Genomic DNA, 27115 nt, shown 5'->3' with positions numbered 1-27115 from the left:
AAATGTAACAGTTTTCACAAGGGGTCCACAGATTTTCTTAATTTTGGAAGATTGGCGATTGTCCAATATTTACATGTGAAACTGATCTGCCTCCAAAGTCTGAAAAGACAGCCACTATCTTTTGCTCTGCCAGGAGAGAGGACTGACTGCCAGAGGAGAATTGGAAGAAGCACTGAATTACCATCACAGAGAACTGCTCCTGCTTGGTAGAATAGTGTCAAACTATCACACTCTGCATATTGATACGGTCACTTGAACACTCGGACAACTCTTTACGACCCCACCTGATGACCCTGTCAGCCGTGGACGAAGAGGACTGTGCAGAAGTTTTTGTAGCTCTATCAATACAACCTTGTCCTAAAAAAATGTAATTTGTGTTTTTAGTGTGGAAAAATATGAAAAAATGGATGAACATAACAATTCACAGCAATTCTTCCAAGCTACAATGTTGAGGTACAAGTTTAAATATCTTGTGTCCAGAACTTATGGAACAACCAGAACCTGAAAGAATATTTTGTTAAATAACAGATTAATCAGCATAACGGAATAAAAGGGGGAACAGTACAAGAGCTTCCATACTGAGTACATATTCTGAAGCTGCAGCAAAAACTGCCAGGACAAAATACTCCACTCCTGTGCTTGTAGGTAACAAGACAAGTTCAACTACGATAAAGGACAAACTTTACTGCCTCTGTCTGGCAAGTTGTTACCATTATCCCTGCAGCAAGCAGGCTGCTACAGCTATTTAATTATCACTGCTGACTCAGTGAAGTGTAGTCAATATAAAACAAAGCAACATATTCCAAGTTTTTCCTGAAAGTAGCAAATAAAACATTAACACCAGTGAAAATCAGATACCTTCAGGCCTGTGTTATACTTATTAAGAGCTAAAGCAGCATAAAATGAACAATCCATCTATAAACACCTGAAGCTCTAAGCCTCATGGAACAAAGAGGGGGATGTTTGGCCACAGTTGGGGTCCTCCTGGGTCCCAGCAGAGGCTCTTTGTTGTCACTAATGCAGACATGCAGCAACAAAACACATCAAGCAAGCAGCCTGCTGGCACACTTTGTTACCATGGTTACTGACCGCAGCTTGTTCAAAGCCAGCCTCTGTACAGAACTGACCATAAACACCACAACAAGAAGTAGGTGCTGGCACTTAGTGTCCACAAGCTGGATAAGGTGTGCACAGAAAAAAAATAGCTGCAAATGCTGATTCCGTATGGATCCTTGTAGTATCTACACCATAACCAGCTCAGGTGGATACAAACTACATCTGCAGAGGTGCAGAGTGTGTATGGGTGTGTCAACTGTGTTCAGAGTCAGTCACTGGTTGGCTCTGACAGACCAACAGTTTCAAACCAAACAAGGTGACAAAGTATCAGATTCACCATCAAATGGGCTGAGAAAAAAAAATTAAAGTTCTCAAATTATTTCCTTGAATAGTTTAGAGTCTTACCCAGAAATTTCTATGAATAGTTGGAGGTCCACTGCAATTTAACTAAACATTTACAAATTTGAATAATGACTATGTAGTGAGATTACTACTTTAGCAGTTTTAGTTATTTTCTAGTGTAAATCCATCAAGAGTATGAAAAACTATCAATATTTAAACACATAATTGAATGCAAATTTGTGTGCTGTTTACCACTACAAACACCTACTTACATAACTGTTGTTTTAAGTTGACCTCTTTGACAAAAGGTACCTTTTACTTTCAGAACAGTATTTGTTTTTGTGTGTTTGTGTGGTGCTTACACAAACACACAATGTATGAAAAGAAGATTGATGAGTTTCTAAATACTTTCTAAAACTTTATTACGATATTGTTTTGTCATATTTATGGTAAAAATGATTAATATGACCAAGTATCACCCAGCAATTCTCCAATTTATTCTCCTCATATTTAGCATTTTGAATACCCAGGGATTTATGTGTGAATACAGTTGATTAAAAAGATTATTTGGGAGGATTATTATGCTCTAAGTGGCACTTCATATATACAATTTATACGTCAAAGACCAGATGTTTACGTATTTTTGTTCTATGTAATAAAGAATATTAGTTATTGTTCAGGAAAATTCCAGTTTTATCCATTAATTACACTAGCTATATTGACAGAATAATCAAAAAAACATGTTTTTAAGAGACTCAGTGGACATCAATTTTCAAGTTCACTAAATAATTTGTTCTTACACTCAACACATGACAAAGTTTTACTTCAACTGTTTGTTAAATACAGGCACAATTGAGATGGTTTAGTTACTTAAACCATCTCAATTTATATTATATAATAACAATAACAACAATAATAATAATAATAATAAAAATGATGATAAATAAAACAAAACAATGGAATTGTCTCTGCGTAATTAGGGTTAATGATCTTAATTAAAATCTTGTCTTATTTTAGAATCTCTAACCACAACAGCAGCTCAGTGAGGATTCAACGCCGGACACACAGCAATACTGGACACAAAGGAATCTCTTTGTTCCGCCACTGAACCTCAACCTAGAGGGTCTTTTTCCCGGGAAAAACGCCAAATGTCCGGCCAAATGAAACCCGCCCCATCTCTTTCAGACAAAGCCCTCAAAGAGGTGTGCCACAATAATCGCAAAGTTATGCAACATCATATATAAAGATCGATTCATGAGCGCTCAAAGGAAAAACAAGAAGAAAGAGCAGGGGTGGATGAAGTGGGATGGAGATGTGCTTTAATCTTCCCAGGGCTAATCGCTCGCTTGGTGGCCTAAAGGATCCCAAAAGGCTCGGCTCCCGCATCACCTCCCTCCCTCTGCTGCTGTCCAATTAACTTGACACAAAAAGAAGCCAAAGCTTGGAGGAGAGCTGCTAATGAAATCCTAAAGTTTAGCACAAAGGGAGAACAGAACCCAGGTTCCTCGCTGCTCGGATTCAATTCTGTTCAGTTGAAGCATCAATTAGTTGCGTTTCCTGAAGAACAGAGGCATTAATCCTCAGACTCCCCCAGCTGAATCTAAAATATTTATTGAATTCAATAATCAATCTTTTACATCTCTGCTGCTTTGTCCTATGGCCTGCTGCATGAAATAATTGCAGAATTACAATGCCACTCCTGTAGCTGGTTGCTAGGGAACAGTGGGGGAAAGCTTTCCGTCCTGCTGGAGCCGCTTTCATGCAAGAGTTTTTATTTCAAACCCCGAAGGCCACAAACACTCCCCGCTCACTGGAGGGACACTGCAGCTTGCTTGGGAGTTACTCTAGTTTTGTTCTCACAAAACTATTACTATTTTAGAGCACAAGAGAAAAAAATACACACCCAACTCTGTAAACAGACTGGTGCAAGTCTTTAAGAGAACACATAATATCGCTTGGTAATACTCAGTGGCTCTTACAGCAGACTGAATGTCCAGCACCTCTGCAAAAGACAATGCATGCCAATTATCATTTTATAGAAATACTTGTGGTTTCATAATCTTTTAACATTAAAATTGGAATTAAATATGATTTTATTTTGGTGTAATAACTTCCTAAAAACCTTTTCTCTGCTTCCCTGGCAGAGACAGCTGGTCCTGTGGTAGTTAGCGTTACCCAAGTTTTCCAAATGGTAAAATCATCGGCTTTTTCTAAGATTTTCCTGAAATTAGCTCAACTCACCTGTCCATCAACTCTGACAGTTTCTCTGTAGCTGCTGAAGAAAACCATCCCCACCACATGATGCCGCCACCACCATGTTTCACCATGAGGATAATGAGTTAAGGGTGAGGCATGTATGCCTAAAAGTTCTGACCAGAGTATCCTCTTCTAAATGTGTCTCCTTGGTCACAAACTTTAAGTCACAAACTTTAAACTGAACTTCTTGTGGTTTCCTTTTGAACTTGTACACTTTCTATTTGGCTCATGTGGAATTCCTGGATAAGTGGCTTTATGCTTTTGTTCTTTTAAATGTCTGTAAAACTACTGATCCATTGATAAATCTATAAAAATATCACCCATGTTTCTGTCCCATATTTGTATGATATTAAGGGGAGTAACTGCACTTGTTTTCTTCCACTTAAAGTGCTACTAGAAACCCTTCTCAGTTTGTAAATGTTGCACTGTTCACAAAACGACTGTAGCGTTCTTTTGTTTACCACGCAGTGCGTACTGTAACACTAATTTAAACCAAACTGATTAGGGCTTGAATGGAAGTTTCCTGTTTACAGAGTTGCCCCATGATCCCACCCAAAGCTTTTCACTTCGCCTCGCCTGAAATAGGCCTCCGCTCCAGACGGATGAGGATTTCAGACTACGTCCTGAGGATGTTTCCCAAAACAATCATGGTGACTTAAGTCCTCACTTTATCCTTTCCTTTTGTTTAACTGGAAGATCTACTTCCATATGGCTGGGCTTTATATTAATAAATTTTTGTTTGTGTGCAGGTTTATTACCATCATCGATGCTTTAGATTAAGTTGCGTTGATAACTGATGTAAACGTTAATCAGTTTAAACTTTCTCTGTGCTCATAGTTTACACATGCTCTCCACAGCAGGAAATTCTTTGCTGCAGATGTATTGTAACAGCTGGAAATGCTACGAATGGCATCTTGGAGAAACAAGGACAGAGCACAAGATGATGAAAGAAAATCTGCTTGCACAGCACGCCATGAACAACCAATACGTTTGTTTTTGGTGTTAAAATACTGATCATAGGAATTTGAGAATCCCATCTGGTCAAAAAGATAAAAATCTGTTCAGCAGGAAAACAAAGAAAAATACATACAGGTAGGTTTTAATGTTTTTCATCTAACATCATCTTGAATAAAAGTTGTCATTTAATCAAATGGATGACATTTTTTTATTAGATTTTTTTGCACAAAAAGTATTTGGGGGAATCTGTCTTTTTTATTTTAGTGTTACACAATCATGGAACAATTCAAAAGTCAGTTTAAGTCTGAATGTGTAAAGCTGCAAGAAGTTCAGTTTTACTAAATCTGATTTTCCCAAAGCAGCAAGAATATAATGCTTGTGACATTGGTTGCTTTTGTCAAGCAGAAGATGGCTGTAACAGAATCACTGTCTCAGGTCGGTACCATACCCTCAAGCTGGGGTTGCAGGAGTAGCATGGAGTAGCATGCATCTCTTCCTGCAATATTACCCTAATGCAGTCTTCATTAATCCCAACAACAACACAGCTGCAAGCGGCAGTCACAACTTCATAGGCGAGCGGTGAAGTCAACTGCTCACATGAAAACACTCAACCACACATTTTCTGATCCTCTGAAACCAAAACAGACAAGAAATACGGAGAAGTAAAGCAAATTTGATGAAACTTAAATAACTTCAATTTATTTTAATAATTATTCTTACTTGTCCTTCCACTTCCATTCCAATCTGCCCTGTAATATTGAAAAATCTCAGATATTTGATATTGCTTAGTCTGGACTGTTGCAAAAATAACGCATCAAAGTCTCAGTGACAGACAGAACTAAAAAGAGCAGAAAAAAAGTTTTCATAGCTGGCTGCCTCAAAAAGATGACAAAAGAGAATGTTGTCAAGTTGCCTTTAGACAACACTAAGCCTCAAGTAGTCTAATGATCTACTGTGTTTGAATGCTGTGAGTGGGGCTTGATAACTGTGGCTTTACAAGAGAATGCCTCTACAGTATGTGGATTTAGTCAATTTGCTATTTCCGAATTAGGGTATCAGAATAAAATAATATATAAGTGTGGTAGATATTATCAGAAATGTTCTGGTGTTGTAGGGCTGCAACGACTAATAAGATTAGTTATGAGAAATCAGTTTTTGAAATAATTGTCAACTAATTTAGTAGTAACAGTAAATAGTAAAAGTATAAAGACTGGAAAAAAGGCAGTTTGCAGAAAAAACACCACATTCAAATGCAGAATGTATGTACATTTTAAACAGTTTTTGCTTAATTACTGCTCTAAGATAATAAAAAATAAAAAAATAAAAAATATATATATATATAAACATTTTCCTGTAGATTTGTTCAACCCAGAACTCCTCAAGTGGCATAGTTTTAGCTTCACCTGGTTATAAAAACATAGTCAACACATCCGCTACACTGAATTGATGTTAAGCAAAAAGGTCTGAGCTTTTCACATGTTCATGTTGGAAGGATTTTTTAGCTGAAGATGCATCTATTGTTGCAAATGAAGAAGTGCACACTAATGGATTCCTGTTACTGCACTTTAGGGAGTAAGATTTTTATTTTATTATTTTAAAAAGATCAGAATTATTTGTTATTTACATGTGTTACTCTATTCCTATTTTTTGTTTAACAATAGGAAATACTTGAAACAAAAAATATTGCTTAAATATTTTTATAAATAATATTTAGTTTTTTTAATTAAGTTTTTAAAAACTTCAATTAATGCCTTTGAAACATAATCAATTAAGAATTTACCTGACTTAGGGTAATGTTTTGATTGTTGATTCTTTCTTAGATGATTTTGTGTTTTTGTGATGTAAAGCACTTTGAAATGCCTTGTTGCTGAAATGTGCTATATAAATTAAATTTGATTGTTTGACTGATTGAATTAAATTAATTAATTTAAGTTTATTTGATAGAGACAGACACACATCAACACAGACAAACTGAACAGAAGCAGTCTCATGTTTGCATCAAAGTGCTTATAGCACAAGCTAATTCGCAGCTCGTGTCCCTAGGTTAAAGTGGTTAAATGAAAAAATCTGCAGAATATGCCGATTTTATTTATTTAATTATTAGAATATTTTTTTATTAAAATAATTGCTTGTTGCAGGCCTAAAATGTTATATTAACAGAAATAACTTAATTTTCTAGATCTAGATCATATTATTTTTTAACTACTGTTATATCGAGAATCTAAAATGAAATCAGAATAACTTCTGCTTATTGGCCTCTTTTTCTATTTTTTCCTCCAAGTTTTGACTCAGTCATGGTGAGTACTACAACCACTCATTCCCAGCATAGCGTCTGATTAGCAGCATGTATGATGCAACTATGTCAAGGCTCCACCTCCCTCAGGATTTTTTTTTTTAAACCAGCAGACTTGTATAAACATGACTGTGTGGTTTTGATTTGAGCTGATAGTGTCCTGTTGAATTGCTCAAACTGTTTCCCTCTCTAAACTTTTCCATCCCATGTTTTCTAATCAAATTACTCAATCACAAACAAGCAAATGCCACTTTAAGAAGGCTGTCGGGCTTTAGCTCTGCACAAGGTTAATGCAGTATTATGTAATCGTACTTCTGATTCTTTGTCTTCCTGCATCAAGGTTGAGTGATGCATAAGGAGATCGAAATATTCATTACAGCAAAGGTGATTCGTAGAAAAGCAGAGGGAAGCATGGGAAAACGTTTGGCATCATAAAAGGTCAACCAAGGAGAAGCTCTGAGGCGCCAAGAAGATAATACCATCTAATACATGAACTGACATCATTTAGAGAAAAACTACAGCTGGAATGGTGCACATACCACACTGTCAGCAGACTCAAATTGATGTTTTCTGGGCTGCTAACGTTGCATCACTCCAGTAAACATCTTATGAGGTTCCGTTCTAGAACAAATCCTTACAGTGCAAAGTTTTCTGGATCAAGACTCCAAAATAAAATTCCCGACTTGCATTCTAGGGATCTGCTTTCAGAAATGTTAGGAAGATAATTGGAGTTGCCTTTGGGATAATTACGGCCCTTCTTTCCCCAGCAGGAAGTGGGAAGAAACTGTCAAACATTCCAACATGAATCAGATTAAGTTCAAGCCCTGGAAGTGAATGAACGTTTTCCCCTCCAGTGGGTAACTGGGGGAAAATGTTGTGAGGTGGGAAACGTGACCAGCCTCAGGTCAGACAAACCCTCAGGGGCCAATTACCAAGATAAGATTTCAACGGTACAGATACGGTACACCAGCTCGCTCTGCTACATGCAGGAAGTGGAACGACACTGATCACTGATTTATAAATGAGGAAAGTGAACATCTAGCACTCCAGATATTCCTGTAGGCCAAACTCAACAGCTGCTGGTGCAGAGCAACCTCCTTCAGCAGACAGCTGCTGTTGCTCCTGCTGCTAGAGGAATGCATCGGCTCTTATGGAACCTCATGATGAGTAAAAACCTGCCTACGAGCTGCGCTGCGCCTCATGAGGCTCAACAGGCCACATTAATCACTGGAATCTTCACAGCTTCACAGAACGAAGTCACAAGTTATTGCAAAAACCTTTTCATCTTTTAATCTGTCATCATATGTCAGAAACTTCCTGTCCTTTCTCAACATGTGCTGCTGTTTACACTGGTTAGACTATCATGCATTGTATTTAAAAGATTCGAAAGAAAATGCAGCTTGGGAAGTTGAAATGCATGATTTTAGCTTCCTAGAACAGACAATCAGCACCATTCATTTTACTTGCTACTGATTGTCTGTATCCCAAGAGTAGCAATAAGGAAAACTGTACATGTTGGCTCCTGCTGTGGTGCCACTCTGTATATTAATGCATATCAAGATATATTTGGACCAGATATGTTTGAACTATTAAAATAGGTAGCTATAAGCACTTTCAAAGAAAGTCTCAAGTATTCATGCCAGGGGACCCCGGCACACAACCTAAAGGTTTTTAAAAAGTATTGATCAACCATTCTGGTACTCCTGTGTAAAATTTGCAGGATTTATTTTCTGTTAAGCTCTAAAAATCTTTCTTTAAACAATAATCTGTTCATTATTTTATTTAATATTTATTAATATTCTTTATCCATAAATCAAAATTCAAGTTCAAGCCAAAACTCACTGAGTTTATCTTTTGTCCTCATCATTATTTTATAAATAAAAAGCACTATAATTTAATTCTTTAGGTGTCTATGAAATTTTAAAACCCAGTTATTTGTTGCAAGTAAAATTTATTTCTCTTTAAAAGTTCAGCACAGAACTGAAAATATGAATTCACACATTGCTATATGGAAGAATATTTGAAATATTTGCCTCCATATTCAACTGTATTTGTCCCAAATAAATTAAAGCACAAATAAATAAATGTTCTTTGTGTATCTTTTTTTCTTGTTCACTGTGGGGTCAGAGTTGATGTAAATCACTCTTTATGTTTTCTTTCCCAATAACAACCTTTTTCGACTTGTAATTCTGTTTTAACAGTTTTTAATCTTGTTCATGGAATCAGGCAAAACTTTCAGAAAAGGTTTAAAAACAAGATGTTTTGTTTTGAATGGTAATTTTTGTGTGTCTGGTGTCTTGCATGTTTCCCACACAGACAGCTGTGAGCTGCTTGGAAAATATCTGCAGCTGAGCAGAGACATGCATGCAGAAGCTACACCAATCTGTCAGTCATGGCCTCATTCCTCTTTTACTAAATTACCACTAAGCTGTGGAAAACACCTTTGCAAAGCCATAAATGACATGCACAACCTAAAACACAATTCTGAAAAATGTGCACACAGAATCTGGGTCTTTTATACAAGCTGCATAAAATGTGGCTGCATGAAAGGCTGGTTAATCGTTTGTGGTGAAGACGCATCAGTCGACCACAGACAGGAAGTGGACAATTTTCCCTCTTTACATCTAATGCATCAAAAATAACTTTCACCATTTAAAGTAAACTTTTTTTCTCACTAATGCATATTTTTTCTCACTATCAGAATCAGTCTGATAGGTGCATCTCTCCTTTATGGTTTACTTTTTAAGTCAGATAGTTAAAATATCTACAAAAAATAAATGCTTCAGTAATGTATTAGTTTTCCATTTTTCCTACTGAGCAATTTGCTTGAGAATTCATTAAACATGGTCTTAAAAATATATATTTTCCAATGTGTATTCACTGATTCTAGATATGCCTTGTGTACTTAAGTATCCTCACCATAAGCACTGTCCTGGATCCTGTCATGCCAAACCAAATATCATTAAGTACCATTTTTACAAACAGTGTAAACAAGTATTAGCTACATGTAGAACCTGCGTAATGGGATTTAAGAGATCTATAATCAGGCAAATTAATCAGCTCTCCATCTGATCCATGTCACGCCTGAGCAGTCCACCGTGAGGCAGGATTACACAGTGGATTACACAGCAGAGTGGGTCTGTACTGTCTAGGACCCAGGATAACAACAAATTCAATCAAAGAACAATAATACCACCACTACTGATTAAGAGGTGGCTCAAAATAAAATTCAGAGTTCTACTTTAGATTCAGAGGCATAAAGGTGACCAATTATGTTTCATAAACATGTTGGGATAGCTGCTGTTATATATACAAAAGGAGTTGGGATATACAAAAAGAAGTTCGTTACATTTTTTTGTACAAAATCATTAGATAATGAGATTTTAGTTTGCTCAGTTCTCCTTTCACAATGAGCTGTTTAAGTGCCTCTGTCACTTAAAATTCAAATAAGCTGCTGTTGGCCACGACCCCAATTCAACGTTAACACTCGCACGAGAAAATAACTGTGAACAGATGCGCAGTTGTGCAACAGTACATCTTTGAAAAGCAGAAGTAGAGCCTCATGCACAACCAACAAAAATGAAACAATTGGTTTCTGGATAGTAAGTCAACAAAGGTAAAGGTAATTTTATTTATATAACATATTTTCAGCAACAAGGCAATGCAAAGTGCTTTACAGGAATTAAAAGGAAATACAAACAAAATATACCAAAGGAAAGAGCAAAAGAATATAAAGCTAATAATGTTGATCCAAAGTAAATAAACTAGATACTCCTCTTCAGGATTGGTAGACAAGTATCAGCAAGTATCCTCTGGTCTAATTCCTTTTATGGTTTGGAAGAATAGGAGTCTAAAACGTAGTTGCTAAAGTAGTTTTTCTGGATTCTAAGTTCTAATCCCTGATCTGGGTTGCTAAATAAGTGTAAGTAAGTAAGTATCCTCTGGACTTCTGGGATGCTAGACAAGTATAAGTATTCTCTGGACTTTCTAAGTGTGCTCTAAATTTGTAAAAGTAATGAGTACTCCAGTTTCTAAGTAATAATAAAAATTAAATGCTCCTGTTCTGGAAGAATTTTTTCTGGATTCTAAGTTTGTTCTAATTCCTTTTCTGGGTTGCAATAATAGGAGTCTCTCTGCATAATAATCTAAAAAAATAATCTAATATTGATCTAAATAGCAAAAACTCTACAGTTTCTAAAATATAAGCTAAAGAGTGACTAATAAACTAGAGTCTCTGGATTCCAAATTAGTTCTAATTCCTTTTCTGGGTAAAAAGTGAGTACTCCACAGTTTCTAACAAAATAAAATAAAAAAGAGGAAAGGACACATTAGGGCAAATGGCAACATTCAGACGAAAAAAGGGCAAAACAAAGACATGAGTGAAGACGGTGACATCACAGGGCCATGAAACCATGTTGCTCAGCTTCCAGACAGAAGTCCGATAAGATGTTGTTATCGAGGAATGTCCTTGGGAGTGCTCAGCTTCACAGCTGCATGGATAACAGAAAGGGGTGAGGTGGGAAGGAGTGTTATGTTTACATATTTTCAAGGAGATTGGAGAATATGCAGCCCTTCCAAGGCAACATGGGGAAAGCCAATTCAGATACAGAATGTCTTAGGTCAGGTAGATTATAAATTTCAATCTTCCCTAAAGTCTCTCCGATACATCTCAGTTCCCAATCATCCAAATTAATTTGCCCTTTCCACTGAACCAAAACTAGCAATTTCTCCAAGATCGATTCCATTCTGTTAGTGAGTTTTGGAGTCCTCACTGGGCTGCGAGTCTCAGCAAGACTCCAATCCAACTTGAGTCTCTGTCCACACCAACAGTCTGAGTGTTCGCTAGTTTGGCCAAATTCATCACAAATTTGTCGATAAGCCAGGTATCCGCAAGCTCCAAACAGCAGAAATACTGTTATCAAGAATAAATCCAGGGTGTATCCCGTCGGGTGTGTCCCCGCAGGACAAGAGGGCTCTCCTGTGCCCATTCTTCTCGTCGAGAAAATTTGATCAATTGCCTTGAGAGACCGGTTGATCAGATCCATGATTTGTAGATTTGGAGGATGTGCAAAGAAAGGCTCCAAAAATATAGAAAAAGACAAGACAAAAACAGAGCAAGCAGGGCAGGCAAGAGCAGGGAGGGAGAAGAAGAAAAAAGCGTCCATCTTCACCGAGAGCAAGAGAGGGAAAAAATGGTACAATGGAAACTAAGCTTTCCATTGTACAACACATGCAACAGTACAACCAGCTGACTAAACATGCTGGAGCTCAGCTTGGGTTGCCAGGTGATGGGCTGGGCTAGGCAGTGGTTGCTTGGTAACAGGCTGGCCTTTGCTAGGGTTGCTAGGTTGCTGATTTTTTAACTTTACATTCGGGAAGTTTTTGAAACTGCTCATTTTCCAGACACCGGATAAGGTCTATCTATTACCAAAAAAAAGTCTGGGTGGTTCTTTTCAGCACTTTAGCTGTTTTTAGAAGCAGTAGAAACCCAAATAGAAGTACAAAACCTGCAAAATGTGAATTGGTCCCCTTTAAATACTAGAACAGCATTAAAAAAACTGGTGTTTAAGAGGTCTATTCTTGTCCAAACTGATTTACTGTCCAAGCCAAGAGGTCAGGGGTTAGGTTATGTAAAGGCTGTGGTCACTCAGCGGATTGGTGGCCGTATCCTCCTGCTGGGAAAGCTGGAGGAATTTACTCTCCAGATATGTTTTGTTTAGTGCGAGAAAAAAACCCAGAGGAATGTTATCCTGGGCACCTAAAACGTACATTTCGTAGTAGAGTGTGTGATTCTGTCGGTTACACTGTACATAGTGACCCTGAAGCCATTGCTGAAGCTTATCTGGCAGATAAAAAGCACAGGAACAATGCGACCGCTGACGGATCATGGAGGAAACCAATCGAACTTCAGGCAAATGCACACAAGCTGTGAGCTGCAACAGAAAGGTGCAACCGGCTGATCAAAGCAGCAGCTGCATGAGCACAACCTACAGAAAGCCCTCATTACACGCAAAGAGCAGAAAGACAAAGCATGAAGAGCAGGCAACATGGGGGGAACTGGACTCTGTGTTGCATTAACTTTCTCTGACCCTCTATTGTTGTATAAGAAACATGAAGAATTTGAAGGAAATCAGACTCTTCTGCAGTATAAACACTTCTCTCCACATGGACCTCCTGAGGAAGCATCCGCCTTAAACACTTTATGTCCGACTTAAAACGAGTCAAGAATTACTACCAGAACAATGAGATGAATAGACTGGAAACTTATAACTAAGGAACTAATTTCTACTGTAACAACAAAGTTATTGACAGAACATTTTTATATTTTTTGTGCAAAAGGATTCACATGTTAAAACAGTAATCCTACAGTAATCCTACAATAATCCTACAGAGTAGACAAGATAAACCATTGACTATGGGTTCTTTTTAAGAAAGCCGTTTTATTTTTCTTTAAACACTTAAAGTAGACTTGTGCATTATAATTTTTAGTTGTAGATTAGAAATCGGTTAAAACCCAATTGATAAGACAACGTATTTAAAAAATCTAAATTAAACATTTACGAAAATGGGATGTAAAATATCTGATCTGTGCAAAACAACTGGCTTGTACAAGCCAGCTGAATAATCTTAAAAATTAATTCTAGAGTATCAGATGTTATCATTGCAACAAAACCAATGCTGTTTTTAGTCAACAGAACTTCAGCTGGTTTTTGTACAGGACTTGTAATAAATGAGCTACAGGTCAAACTACAGCGGGTTTAGGTCCGTTTGCAGCAACTACACCTGATCTATGTTTTCCTTATTAGCTTACCTCCAGCTCTGCACAAACATTCGTTTGAGTTTCAGCAAAGGAAAACATTTATGAATCGCAGATTCCTACTTTAAAGCAGACTTAAGTGATTAATAAAATAATAATTATCAAACAGTATTAGTTTAATTCAATAGATGCTTCCTGAAGAGTCAATCCACTGAGCAGCATCCAGTCCTACTGCAATTGCAGAACAAATATTGTTTGAAATAAGCTCGTCTGAAGCTCTGCTCCTTTTCTGTTTGGGCATCCCTGATGACTCATGTTTGATTTTTCCCTTCCTGAAACTTTCCCCCATATTTAGGCTCAGAGGAATACGTCACTGAGACTCAGCGGTGTGTAACTACTTCAGTCTGCACACGCTCTCAACTTTCCACTCAGAAATAACATGTGACATCACTTCAGCTCTACAAACACCAAGGCAAGTGGCAGCTAAATATACCGGTTGGATCGGATTTTTGGGGAATTAACAAGTCTTCAGTTGCCAGCAAGAAAAATGGACTGCTTTTTATTTTACCGTCCTTAAAGAGCCCTGCTCTAGAAACTCAGTCAGGAAGGTTTTCAAACAGATGTTCAGATGATTATGATACCAGAACAAAAATAGGAAGCAACTCACAAAACAAAAAAGAAACTTAAAAAGAAAAAAAAAAAAAACAGAAACGCTGCTTTGGAGCGAAAGCGTTGGAGGCACGCTTCCTGTAAAAGGTTCACAAGACATCCTGGTGCTTTTCCTCTTCCTGACTGTACGGAGCAGGATGCTGAGGAACAACGCCGCCATCAATCATCTCAACCAGCGAAGCGCCTCTGTCATGTACAGGCCTATCATAGTTCATTACCTCTTATTAAACATAATTACATTCAGGTTACATGATTTATGGTATTTTTAAAGTTATGGGGGATTTTTTTTTTTCGCAACCCAACAAGAAAACCCCAAAATAAAGAAACTTTAGTTGCTCACTTTCATATCTTTAATATAATCAGCCAAATACTTAGAATTTCATTAATAAATTCCAACTTAGCTGCATTAAGGATGCCTTGGTTTAGTGTCAAAAGCTGCTATTTTCTTAGATTAAACTTTCCAACTTGTCTTCTTTTTTCCAGTTTGGTCGCAGCGAGCCGCCACTGATCTCCTGCTCTTTCCCCAGAGTATGTGGAAACAATGTAAAGTAGGCGGCGTGTCCCTGCAGCTCTGTGGCCGTGAACCAGGGTCACTGCAGCGGGGGGCCGTTTGTTGTTTGTGCCCTTTGGCTTTGCCACCTGGCTGAAGAAGAGCAGAGATGCCGCTCTTGCATCCAGATACGTCCCTGTTGATAAATAAAGTCAAGCTGCGAACATCTTCAGCCCTCCCACTGCTGAGGGAAAAGCATGATGCTTTATCCCCTCCCCCTCTAAAATTGTGATTTTCTGTTGCATTGACATAACTAAAAATGACCTTTACAATAAAACCAGTGTTCAGTCTCCGTAAAACAATGCAACGAAAAAAGAAAAAAAAAAACAGTATGTGTTAAGCAGTCGGTCACAAGTGGAAAATCTCATTGTCTCTGAAACAAAGACTGTCGGTTTTGACCTTAAAGACAAACAGACGGGTCGTCAGCTGCCAGTGCACATGAAGTGCAGTCATTTTAAAAGTTTAAAATCTGCATACGAATGTGTTGTCTGAATGAGCAAACAGAAAATGAACAGGGTTTTCAATCAGTTTGCCTTATTTCACACAGTGCAGTTTGATAATGAACCACAGCAGCTGAAAATAGAACAAATGTTGAATTTTGGTCCCGAATGGGACCGAGTCAACCAGACTATCAGGAATGAAAACACCCTCAGTTGCGTCTGTGCTCCAACAAACCCAAACTAAACTCACTACCAGGTCGCTGATGAGGGAATTGATGCTCAAACCAATTTAGAATGTCAGCTCCCTTATTATCTTATATTTGTTTAAGAAGACTAGTAAAAAAAAACACAGTTTTACAGTCTTACATGGAATGAGGCCCCCACTTTTCCTGATGTAAAGAATTGATGAGGTCATGTGGCAAAAAGCTGAGTTAAAAGTGTCACTTTTATGCCTTTTTATATTGAAGATCTCAAAGAGAACCTGCACTGACCAGCTGAAGCATTCTAAAAACCGTACATCAGAAATCGACCACAGGTCTAGTCTTTTAAGTACTGCTGCACATCTTTCAGGTTTTATTCAAATCTCTCACAACCAAAAGTCTCAATTTCTCTGCAACACATCAGTAAGTACAGACACAAAGCAGCCATGAAACCTAAAACCATCACGTCCTGTTTGCTTAATTTGCATTACAACTGAGAGTAACGCAGAACACGCGCAGCAGTGCTCTGCAGAAAAATTATGTCACCCTCCTTTGTCTGTTCTTCCCTCTGTGCCTAAAATATCTGACATCCCACCCTATAATCACAAAAAAGAAAACAGATAACGTGCGAGAACACAAACTGTCAAGTGGTCAGTTATTTAACCTGCCATGTGACACCAGCGTGAGGCTCGGGGTCAAGCCTCGCTGCGGTGAGTCTTCACAGATAAAGACAGATCCCTGCATCAGTTGGCTAATCCTGACAGAGAGGTCCTGCCAGCACCATTAGGATAAACCCGTTTGAGGCGCTGCAGCCACTCCACACATGAATAACACACAGGAATGAAAAACACTCAACACCAATACAGTGTCAGAATGGCATGATCTGTAATAACACAAAGATACAGCTGGAAATGACTTAGCTTTCGGCAGAGGCTTTTATTCTGAGGGTGAAAAATTATGTGGATCACAAATGGAAAATGACAAGCATGCAGAGAGCTGCCTTCCTGCAGATTTATTTTCCTATTTTTCTGTTTTCTTCAGAGACTTCCGCAAATATTTTCTGCATCTTTGCACAACGTGGGATGTTTAGTGTATTAGTCCTAAATCTCAACATAATGAACTTATACCGCAGACACTCATTTAAATACTAATTTGGTAAAAATCAGAAACTGGACAGAAACGGACAAACTGAAAATCAGAAAACACATGGATTGGCAAACGGATAACTCAACGGAAAAATGTCTGGATGAATGCTGCAGTTTATAAAAGGATAACTATACAAATATTTGAAATACTCCTTTTTATTTCTATAACCAGAAACATAACTTAAGCCAAATTTCATACTTTTCCAGACTCCATAGAAACCTTGGATTTTTCTCAGAATTTTCAATCAAACATGTTGACAATTTAACTCCTTCACACATGTTTGACAGGTAAAGAACCTCTCAAACTGAACTGGCACAGCATGCAGAGATAAATCCTCAAAGCTCGGCTGTCAGAAAAAATGTTAACTCTTAAAAAAATGTATCCAATGCAGCGGACTCCAACATTTCTAATCAAATCTCAGAGTTTCTTTTCTTTATTCAACAACCCAACTGAATGCATACCCTACTGATCGGCTGTAAATGGAAATATTCTCTGCAGTTGCTTCATCATAAAACTCTAATGGCAGGAATTTCCTTTTCGCCAATCCTCAGTATGCTGGCATCTCTCATCCACTTAATTTACAGCTTGCAAAAATGCTGTAAATATCACCGGCCTGGGTCAGTTAACAAGCCAGCAATGACACTGTTATTGACAGAGACGCGAAGGGTTTGTCTCCATCGCTAACCCCCAGTTTAAGTGTTATTGTATTGATTGCCTCTTACGCGTAAGGTCTGTGCCAACCGGATGTCATTTTTTACAGCTAGAATACATTTATGTTTGACCTATAAAAGTTGTAAATCAGAAAAAAAATCACTATTAATGAAAGCTTATGTAAAGGTGTCCGGGTGGATCAAAGTCAGTTCAGGAGCTTCAAAGAGAAGGAATCCAAACATAGACACAGAGATGTGAGAAGAGGAGTAAAGAGCAATGAGTGTCAGAAAAACAAAGTCGAGCTTTATTCCAGATCTGAACTACAGTATATTACAATATTTTGCAGCAACGATAATATTGGCAAATATTGCAATGACATCATCAGTTGTGATTTATCCCCATTTCTTCTTTCCTTCCATCATTCTGTGTCATTTAGCATTTTACGTAATGTCATTAGTGTCCATTGTGACATCTGCTGCCGTGAGACTAAATTTTACATTACAATGCAAAATGCAAGTTCATAACACTGGGAATTAAGAATGGGTATTTATCATATCGCTTATCATTTATAGTGAAAAATGTATGACAAGAACTTTGATGAAATTAAATCAAATTAAAAAAACTAAGCATTATCTAAAATTTTATTTTTACCATTTTCTCTGCTGTTTGCTTCACAAGAGAATCAATAAAAATCAGAAACTTTGAAAATATGATTGAGTGCAGTTACTGTGTGCAGTACAAATCACACTTCCTGAAGTAAGTGCCTATTTCAAATGGGAATGTTTCTTAAGAACAGAGTTATGGCACAATAAAAGCTGAGCCATCCAGACACAGTAACCTAAACAATAAGTAATTTTTATCATTAAGACAATAGTACCACAAAATATTGTGATAAAAGTCTTGATATATTATTCAATTATTATTGCACTCCAAACTGTCCTTTGCAATACAAATATTGCACACACTGACATTGCAACAATAATTTTTGCAATTTTCTGCAGCCTGCACCATAATCCCCAAGTGTGGAAAACTGCAATGGCAAAGAACCGTTTAGATGCAATATTTTGTAGGCTATGAAATGTAACATAATGAGTGTGAATGAGTTCAACCAGAATATGCCCATGTCTTATAAATAGCTTGATGACCAATATGCTAATGTTCAAGTTGGGGGGTCATTGTGATAAGAGAAAATAAACAAAAATGATTGGCAGTTGATGTTAACGTTGCAGTATTAAGCAATATTTCAATAAGATGTTTCCCTAAAGTTCTACAGCCATAGCTTGTATATCTATATTTTTCGATGGAAGTGTAAATAATGAATTACATGCTTCAATTTATCTGCATCACAACAAATACAAACAGAGTAGACTACATAGCACGCAGAAACCTTTAGTCCAATTTTAAGACCCCGGTGAAGTTTTGTATGTAAACAAAGAAAGGATTAGTGTCTTATGGTATAAATCGAACAATCTCGCGTTGCTTGCTGTTGTTTCATATTGTGTTGTGATGCTGTGGTCCCTATTCCTGGTCCTCGTGGCTCACCGTCTCGCATGTTCTGCCGCATCTGATTTATATTAAATGGTCATTAACAGGTTTGTGCAGAACTTGGTGGCATGCTTTATGGAGGCAGAGGAATATCGAAAACATTAGGGGCCACCATACTGATGTATACCGCATGGGGTGAACTATAGGGTGCGAAGCCTGCACACCACAGCGACCTGAAACCACGATGCACACGAATGCATGCGGGTTTAATTCCCACCGTCATTGCAGCTCCTGTTGTAAGTTAAGTGTACCCGATTATCTGAGCTGATAAGGGGCTTAAACAATGATGCAGCCGTACCTAACAGGAAGCAACTGCATGGCAACAGTTGCACACAGAAACATTGTTAAACTGTTGCAGATTTGGGAGCTGCAGTGTCGAGATGTTGCAACAGACTTCCAGAAATAAGCACGACAGATGTAATTAGCAGTACAATGTAGTAACCCCCCACCCCCCACTGACCTGTTGCGTCCGTTCAGACGGATTCATCATCACAGCCTGCCGAAAGCGGTTATCCACATAAGACGCCATTGTCTTGGAAGGCGGCGTGTAGCGCAGTTTCTTATTCTTGAAAACCACTTTACTGGAATCCAGAGGCGATGTATATGCACAGATGTAGGCCTCCGTTTTGTTGTACTTTATTCTTGTTGGCTGTGGTCCGGAGCTGGGAGTGCCCCAAGCCAGGCCACGACTGGAGCCAGACAGCCGAGCGGTCTCCTCGGGGTGTCTGTCCCTCTCTGCTGCCCAACCCGAAACCGGCTGCCAACAGCGGTCCCCGCTGCTACTGACTATTAAAACTTATTTAAATAAAAAATGTATCAAACAGTCTCGTTGAGTTATTTTCAAACTGCCAAACCTAAAGTCCCACCGTTGAAGCCAGCGTTACGTGAAGATATTCCTTGTCTCCTCAGCATTCTGCTGGCGACGGGAAGAAATTCCATAAAGGATCCGGTAAACAAAAGGAAAGCTAACGGCTACAAGCTAACCAGACAGCAACAACATGGCGTCCATCACGAAAATGTCAAAACACCTTACGTTCACTGAGAAAACTCATTTTATTCGCGTTTACATACAACTAAAAGTGAGAAATGGCACACCACTGTTCGCCGTGTTCTGTTGTATGCCACCACCATGGTGACTGACATACGACATCAAGTCCGAAGGAGTTAGAAATACTACTTCCTTGTGCGATTTTCAAAATAAAGTTCTGCAAATAAATAAAAATCGTTTTTTTATAACTTTACTTACTTTATCAAACAAAAAACTTTATTAAATATACATGTAATGCTCTCATACAGATTACACGAGACAGAAGGAAGTTAAAACAACGAAATGGGGTGGCAACATTTTTTTTATTATTATTTTACATAATGTTTTCCGTTTGTTTTTTGTTGTTTCCTGGGTTGTTTGAGGCTCTTTTTAGGGATACTTGTAAAAAGTCGTATTGGCACAATGGTCATTTTGTAATTAACTTACCAAACGGAGATATAGAAATAGAACTAGATGTAAAAACTCACTAAAGAAAACTCTGTAATGACCATTTTCAGTTCGGTTTATTCGCTATTCATATTATTTAGACAGGGAGAAATTTCTGTTTCCTCCAAATCCATCGTCATCTATTTGATTTGACAAGGATTTAGTAACATGGAGGAGGCTTATTATGGGCGAGTCCATTCAACAAAGGACGGAGCGAGTGATGTTAATGTGGGAAAAGGTAGTGCTTTGGCGCCACCAAGTGTCGTTGTCAGGAATTACAGGCGTAAAGGTAAAGAACAATGGCATATATAACCCCTCCAAACTCCACGAAAGACTAGGAAGTCCAACACATGTTTGTTATAACACATAAGTTTAATTATTTAAATACAATTACGTGAAATGCCAAAACATAAATGAATCATTAAAAGCTCATATTTAGGAATGTATATTTATTAAAAAGAAACCCCAGGTTAGATCATTTTTTGACCAATCAAAATTAGACATCTTCACATTAAAACTTTCTTTTGGGTAGTTTAAAGGTCGTAACTATGTTTACCTTTCAAAAACTACTTCTTTTGAATGGTGTACAATAGTTAAGTATGTATGAGACCGTCTGATGTGCCTCTCTCTCCACATGCAAATCTATTTGTATGAATAATATTACAGATATTTAGATAAGGGCATAGCTGGGTAGATAATGTAGGTTTCCTGGCTGTAGAGTGTAAGTAGGCCGCAGGCAGTGGCGCCATGACAACCACTGGTTGTATTACAGCCAGGCATAACACCCATGGACAGGTCCGTTGAGCTCATGTTGTCAGTCGATCAGGGGGTTTACAAAACTCTTTCTAAGCTCCAGATATAAGAAGTTAGAAATGATGCAGAATAGTAACAAAAACTCAGGTGAGACACGCTATGGGCAGAGGATTCTTTTCACAGGTAGGAAGATCTAACTCACAATGTGCCTTTGATGTGTTTCCTTCAGCTGGGACTCTGAAAGGCTAAAAATTAAATTAAAGCAATTTTGATGTAGCTGTAAGATGACATAGTCTAATAAATGAATAAATAACATGGATTTTAAGCATTCAAATGATTGAAAGGAAGTTTTAAAGGACAATTTTCTGTGATCAAAGAACAAGATAGTAACATAAGAATTGGGAAATATCTGTTTTACCAATATTGTAAAATTATTTTTGTTACTGCACTTTTGATATTTACTCTATGGATAACCAAAAAATATAAAGAATATTGCGTGGCATGAAACGTGGAAATTGCTTCTACTATAATGAGTTATTCTTCTTGCTTAACATTTCAACTAGAGTTCAAGCAACTTACAATGCTGTGAGAAAGTGTTTGCCACTTCCTTTGTTTTTGCTTTTTCTAGTCCAATATGTTTCAGAACATCAAAAACAAGTTGATATCAGAAAAAGATAAACCGAGTAACACAAAATGCAGTCTTTAAAAAAAATAATGACAACCTCAACGCAATAATTCAGCTTAATGCAACCACAGGCACCATTAATCACAAATCACAATTGAAGAAGGACAAAATTTCATTCCTCATAACTTCGAACTCTCACCAGGTCCAGATGGAATTGGAGACTACAGGCCGAGATCGAATTATTTCCCCCTCTACATTGGTGTGGGTGCCACTTCTCCAGAGGCAACCAGTGATCTAAGTTATTTATGCCGAGCTGCTCCTGACGCCCCCCCACCGGCGCCCAGGCAGAGTTTTGTGGGCGAGGTGGGCTGGGGATGGCAGTATAACCAGCTGTTGAATGGAGACAGGCTGCTCAGCAACATGCAAATTAAGGTATAAACATGACCTTGTGGAGATGATTCTAATTAGTAGGTTGAGGCATAAACTTTGATGTGGAAAAAAAACTCAATCAGCTTTATTGTGAGGAACAGAAGGAGATAATGAAATATGAATTCATTTTCTCTGTAACAAGGCAGGACTGGCACATAGATTATTTATCAAGTCTGGATCCTGATCCAAGATAATTAAAACTTCACTGTTTTATTTTCTGACAGAAAACTGACATTAGGCGAACACTGGAGGACAAAGTCACTCAGAAGTTTCAGATGAACCAGTAGGTCCCAATTTGTCCATTTAAAACACATTAACATGGTATATGTACGTACATGATGTTTGAACAGTGTTGAGCTAGCTGGATTGCATGTTACCTGCTTCCTCATCCATAATGCAACATTTCCACTTTAATGAGAACACACAGCGCTTCAAGCCATGGACACAAAATCAGCCAGAACGAACTTGGACACACAGCCTCCAAACTGTCTGGAGGGTTTTATTTACATGTTACATTTTTCATATTACAAAAAAAATATTCATGAAATGCAATGGCATTTATTTCTTGTATGTTGCGAGGCATAACTTGAATAAATTATAAAGATTCAATGCACACAAAGGGATGTGTTGGATCATAGCTAAAAAAATCTAATTTCCTTAAAATTGGAACATTAGTAATACTGCAATAGCTATGAACAACATAATAGTGGAGAAGACAGCTGACTTTACAGTTATTCTGGAGACCATCATTGACACACTCCCCAAGAAAGCCATTTTTAAAGAAGCTGGCTTTTTGATTAGAATGTTGCAACTAAGCATGTTAATGGAAAATTGAGTGGAAGGAAAATATGTAAAGGACAAACAACACAGAAAACCTTGAGAAGATGATAAAGTACAGCAGGTTAAATAGGTCCAAATTTTAAGGAAATGTTGAGAAACCTTGGCATCTGCTCATATTACCAGAAGTACTGTAATCTGCTTCTGTTACCACTGGATTTGATTGGCCAACAAACCCACAAAGGATCTGTGGAGTATTGTGAGAAGGAAGATGAGATACACCAGATTCAACAATGTAGATGACCTGAAGGCCGCTCTTAGATTAATATGGGCTCCCTGAACACTTGTGCAGAACCTGTAGTGCAATAATACAGTTATTCAAGCATCAAGAAACCCTGACCAAGTGGTCAGTGCAATGAATTTTTATTCCTGTATTTAAAATCTTTCTTTTTATGTACTATTCAAATTGTCTGAGAATATGGGTTTGGAGTAAGTGAGAGTTGTTTATATCTCAATTAATATCAATAAACATTTGAAATATATTACTCTCTGCATAGTGAATATGATTAATTTGAGTTTAGATATATTCCAGTTTATTGAGATGCATCCCATTCACTGGATTTTCTGCAGAGTTGGAAGAAAGTTAATAAAATGAGAAAACAAATGTGTAAAGTCTCATGGTCTTTAATATACAAAATCTATTTTTTCAGTATGTAGACATTTCTAGTGGGGCTCTTGTATTAACAGTCCCCATTTTATCTTTTGAAAGTGACATATTTACTCTGATCAGAACCCCTGCTGGCAGCACATCTGAAGGATGATGATGGACAGAGTGTCATGTGTTTCTATAGTTGTTGTTTTTTTCATCCGACTGGTGTTGTTAGAGAGCTTGAAGAATGTTAGATTTGTTCTGATGGATATTTGAAGGATTTCTCTCTTACAAATTTACCACCACTGGGTGAGTATTCCCCATTTTCCATTTATTTATCTCTGATATTAAGCTCTGAAAAATTACTCTCGTTCTTGTTCCCAAATAGGTTTGCACAGTTATGCAGTACATTAATCTTTGTGTGAAGCAGTAAAGTATATCACTAAAAACACAAAGGCAGGAAACTCAAATAGAAAAATATATTGTATGTAAGACTGATGTAGCGAAACAATGGGATATGTCATTGAAGATCAAGAAGAAACTGTGGGAAAACAAAATAATGATTCTTTAATAATGAATAAACTTGAAATAATGTGAAGGATCAAAAGTAAAAGCGTTCTGTTGGTTTGAATTTTTCAGTATTTGTTCATAAGGTTTTCACTTGAAAAAGTGACCAATTTCTCTTTAAAGAATCCATAAATAGACATTAAATATGATCCAAATTATCACTAAGCAGGTTGAAGAACATTTGCCATGATGTCATTTTAAGAAAGAGAAATTCAGTAAAATATGGAGATAACAGTCTTAATAAGTATCCATTTATGGGATGTAGTACCTGTGATAGTAGCATAGTGAAGACAGCTGTAGAGATAAAACTCTACCTTGTACCAAGGCAACCATGCTTTATTGGGTCATGATTGCCTTCAGATTGCCGTGAGGTTTTCTAACTGTGCTGCATTCTAAAGATGTTCAAAAAGCTGTCAAAAACCTGGAGACTAAGTCGGTTTAAATCTGATGTGAAGGCAATCATAGTTATTTGAGTTTAAGAGTATTTTTTATGGGTGAACGAGCCAGAGGTCAGACTTCTGAAGAAGAAAAAAAAATTGTACAGTGATTTGGTGCAATGGTAAAAAATAGGAGAGAAAGAACAGGCAAAGACAAACGTAAAACATCAAAATCTGCATGGGCTCAAGTTTGTATTCATTTGGTTTTGGAGATTTTGCCAAGCATAACAATACTAATTAAAAACTTGCCTATATTGAAAAGTTATATTAATGGGATAACACAAGAGCAAATGTAAATTCCTAGGATCATAATAAATGTCTGTTAGAAATGACAAATATGTAACTTTGAACAAATAAAAAGAATAAAAACTACTCTGCCCTGTTAATAAACATTAAAACTATTCATGCTATATAACCAATGCATTCTATCTCTTATTTCCTGTACCCTCCAATGGTTTCCTGTCTGTTTTTCTTTCAGAAGGAACATCGATGACTTAGAAAAAGTCAACACCAAGTTTTCCAAAAACAATTAGAGCAAACAGCAGATGGTATTCCACCGCCCACAGAGAGCCAAGGACCTGCGTTTGATGAGATCCATCAATTTGAATAAACATCTCCTAATCAGTATAAAGAGTTGAGTCTGTCCACACCCTCCAACTTGTATGTGAAAGTGGCTTTATTACCAATCAGATGATATTAAAAAAATTCCACACGTCTGAAAGCTCATGGCAAGTTTGTGGCTGTGTTCATGTAATATTATTACCATATCTACGAAATCTGAGCTTTATACATTACTGATCATATAAACTAGCCAAGAAAAGGTCTGAAAGTGTCAAAATTTGAAGAATATAAGTAATTCTTCAAACTGGACTTCACCTACAGAAATGTCATTGCCTTCCAGTTGGTGTTTTTTTTCAGAGCTCCTCTGCTCGTGTCACAGCGACACATTTCAGATCATCTGAGAAGCACCTGTTAATCCATCCCCAGGGCCCAACGTCACATCCTCTTATGTCTGCTGTAGATAACAGAACAAGTTCTGAAAAACCATACATTTCCACAATATGAGCCAAGAGGATGACATCAGTGCCTTAGTGGTGCTGGACATAATCTGCCACCACCTGAGGGCATCTTGTGACTAAATGTGTTGAGACAGGACAGCTTGAAATGTGTCTACTAATCTTCCTTAATTGGAGGGTGCATGGGAGTTCACCCAACCAGTTTACAAGAGTTTGTGGACATGGAAAATGTATTCAATCATGTCTTTGGGGAATTTCTAAGGGACTACTCGGTAAGTCGGGCTCGTCTTTGGTGAGAGCTTGACTCTGCCAAGGTTGCTCTTGTCAGTGATTCTCTAGGTAATCTTAATAGACAAAATTTCTAGGTGCAGCCAAAGTCTTGTGGTTATCCATTTCGGAGGCATTAGGATCTAGTTTCTCCATTTTGTACATGATGTATTTCATCAGACTGTGAACTACATCTTTCACTGACTTTCCCAGCCCAGTATGAAGTGGACTGGGTGTTTAGAAGGAGTTTAGTTTTCACAGGGTCTTATTCACAGATGAGGAAATAATGGAGAAGGAGATCAACTGGTGCTGCGTCAGCAGTTATGGGAATAATGTACCAGTGGTCTTTGAAGGTAGTTGAGTCTCATCTCAAGTATTTTTCTCACTACAAAAACAAAACTAACAAAAAAAACTAAACAGACGAATAAAGTCCTGTTGGATTTAATAGACATAAATTGATGAGACATTGAGACCCATTAGTAAGGACTTTTAACATTTCTCGTGGCATTGTTTGCCCAATGTTGTAAATTCACGGCCCTCATACAACAAGGAAATAACGTCACGAATTCACGTATTTACCGGAGCAAATTGAGGAATATTTTCAATCAAGAAAATAAAATTACTTCAAATTAAATTTTTTGTTGACCACAAAAGTGAAAATAATTTTGAATTTCAATTTAATATTGCATGAAAAGTTATTTTTGCTCTTCAGTGACGATTTCTGAGAAGAAAATCCTGAGACTATAAAATGCCAAATCATGTATTCTAACGTGTGACCTTTTTTTTTGTTGTATAGTTATGCTTTTGTGGAATACTCATTCTTTTTATAGTGAAATTTATTTTTCTCTCGCTGTGTTCTAGTTTATGGGGTGCATTGCTTTGCTAATATAATATTTGCTAATGTTATAACACACACTGGAGCGAGATAATGGTAGGATTTTTGCCTTGCAACAGAATGATGGTGCATTCGAGTTTGGAGGCACTCCGTGTGTTCTTCACGGGTACCAAAATCAAGAACATGATTCTTAGCTGGTTTTCCCTGGCCATGGATGAGTGCGTTTCATTTCTGTCCTGTGTTTCTCTTCGTTGTCCTGTAATTGACAACCGGCACAGTAAGGATTAGGGGTATGATTCCTGCTAGATTATGAAAGAACCTGACAACATACTGCTCTCGCAGAAACACCAGTTTGTCAAAAATGTGTCAGTTAGCAGTTGGCTTTTATTTTGAAGCGTCGAGTTGGAAGTTGCGTATGCCTTTC

General features: G+C 37.6%; 2 protein-coding genes across 10 annotated transcripts in view; one reads left to right on the top strand and one right to left on the bottom strand.

The window, feature by feature from the left end:
* The window catches only part of rapgef2 (Rap guanine nucleotide exchange factor 2), a 103031-nt gene extending 83027 nt beyond the window's left edge, over positions 1-20004 (bottom strand). For all 8 annotated transcript variants that reach the window (XM_023328806.1, XM_023328812.1, XM_023328808.1 and 5 more), the window contains exon 1: positions 19323-20004. In XM_023328806.1, coding sequence (XP_023184574.1) covers positions 19323-19391 — 69 coding nt within the window. In that variant the 5' untranslated portion in view covers positions 19392-20004. The remainder of the gene's footprint in view (positions 1-19322) is intronic.
* A 1141-nt stretch (positions 20005-21145) lies between these two features.
* c23h4orf45 (chromosome 23 C4orf45 homolog) lies at positions 21146-25243 on the top strand. 2 transcript variants are annotated; one of them, XM_023329121.1, is made up of 4 exons: positions 21146-21236; positions 21917-22146; positions 22368-22426; positions 25052-25243. In XM_023329121.1, the coding sequence occupies exons 1-4, from the start codon at positions 21209-21211 to the stop codon at positions 25104-25106; spliced, it is 372 nt and encodes a 123-aa protein (XP_023184889.1). In that variant the 5' UTR covers positions 21146-21208; the 3' UTR covers positions 25107-25243. The 2 variants fall into 2 exon arrangements, with proteins under 2 accessions (XP_023184889.1, XP_005800662.2); XM_005800605.2 differs by having other exon boundaries at positions 21146-21272.
* The last annotated feature ends 1872 nt before the right edge of the window (positions 25244-27115 follow it).

Source organism: Xiphophorus maculatus, chromosome 23 (genome assembly GCF_002775205.1).
Source record: "Xiphophorus maculatus strain JP 163 A chromosome 23, X_maculatus-5.0-male, whole genome shotgun sequence".
NCBI lineage: Eukaryota > Metazoa > Chordata > Actinopteri > Cyprinodontiformes > Poeciliidae > Xiphophorus > Xiphophorus maculatus.
Note: the sequence above shows the minus strand (reverse complement) of the source record. Positions and strands in the feature narration are given on the sequence as shown.

What these genes read in the sequence shown, in the direction of transcription:
- c23h4orf45 (XM_005800605.2), top strand. Translation starts at nt 21,209, where the DNA reads ATGATGCAGAATAGTAACAAAAACTCAGGTGAGACACGCTATGGGCAG. An exon ending in TCAGCAACATGCAAATTAAG is followed by an intron (nt 22,147 to 22,367) that starts GTATAAACATGA and finishes ATTTTCTGACAG; the next exon opens with AAAACTGACATTAGGCGAAC. An exon ending in CAGAAGTTTCAGATGAACCA is followed by an intron (nt 22,427 to 25,051) that starts GTAGGTCCCAAT and finishes TTTTTCTTTCAG; the next exon opens with AAGGAACATCGATGACTTAG.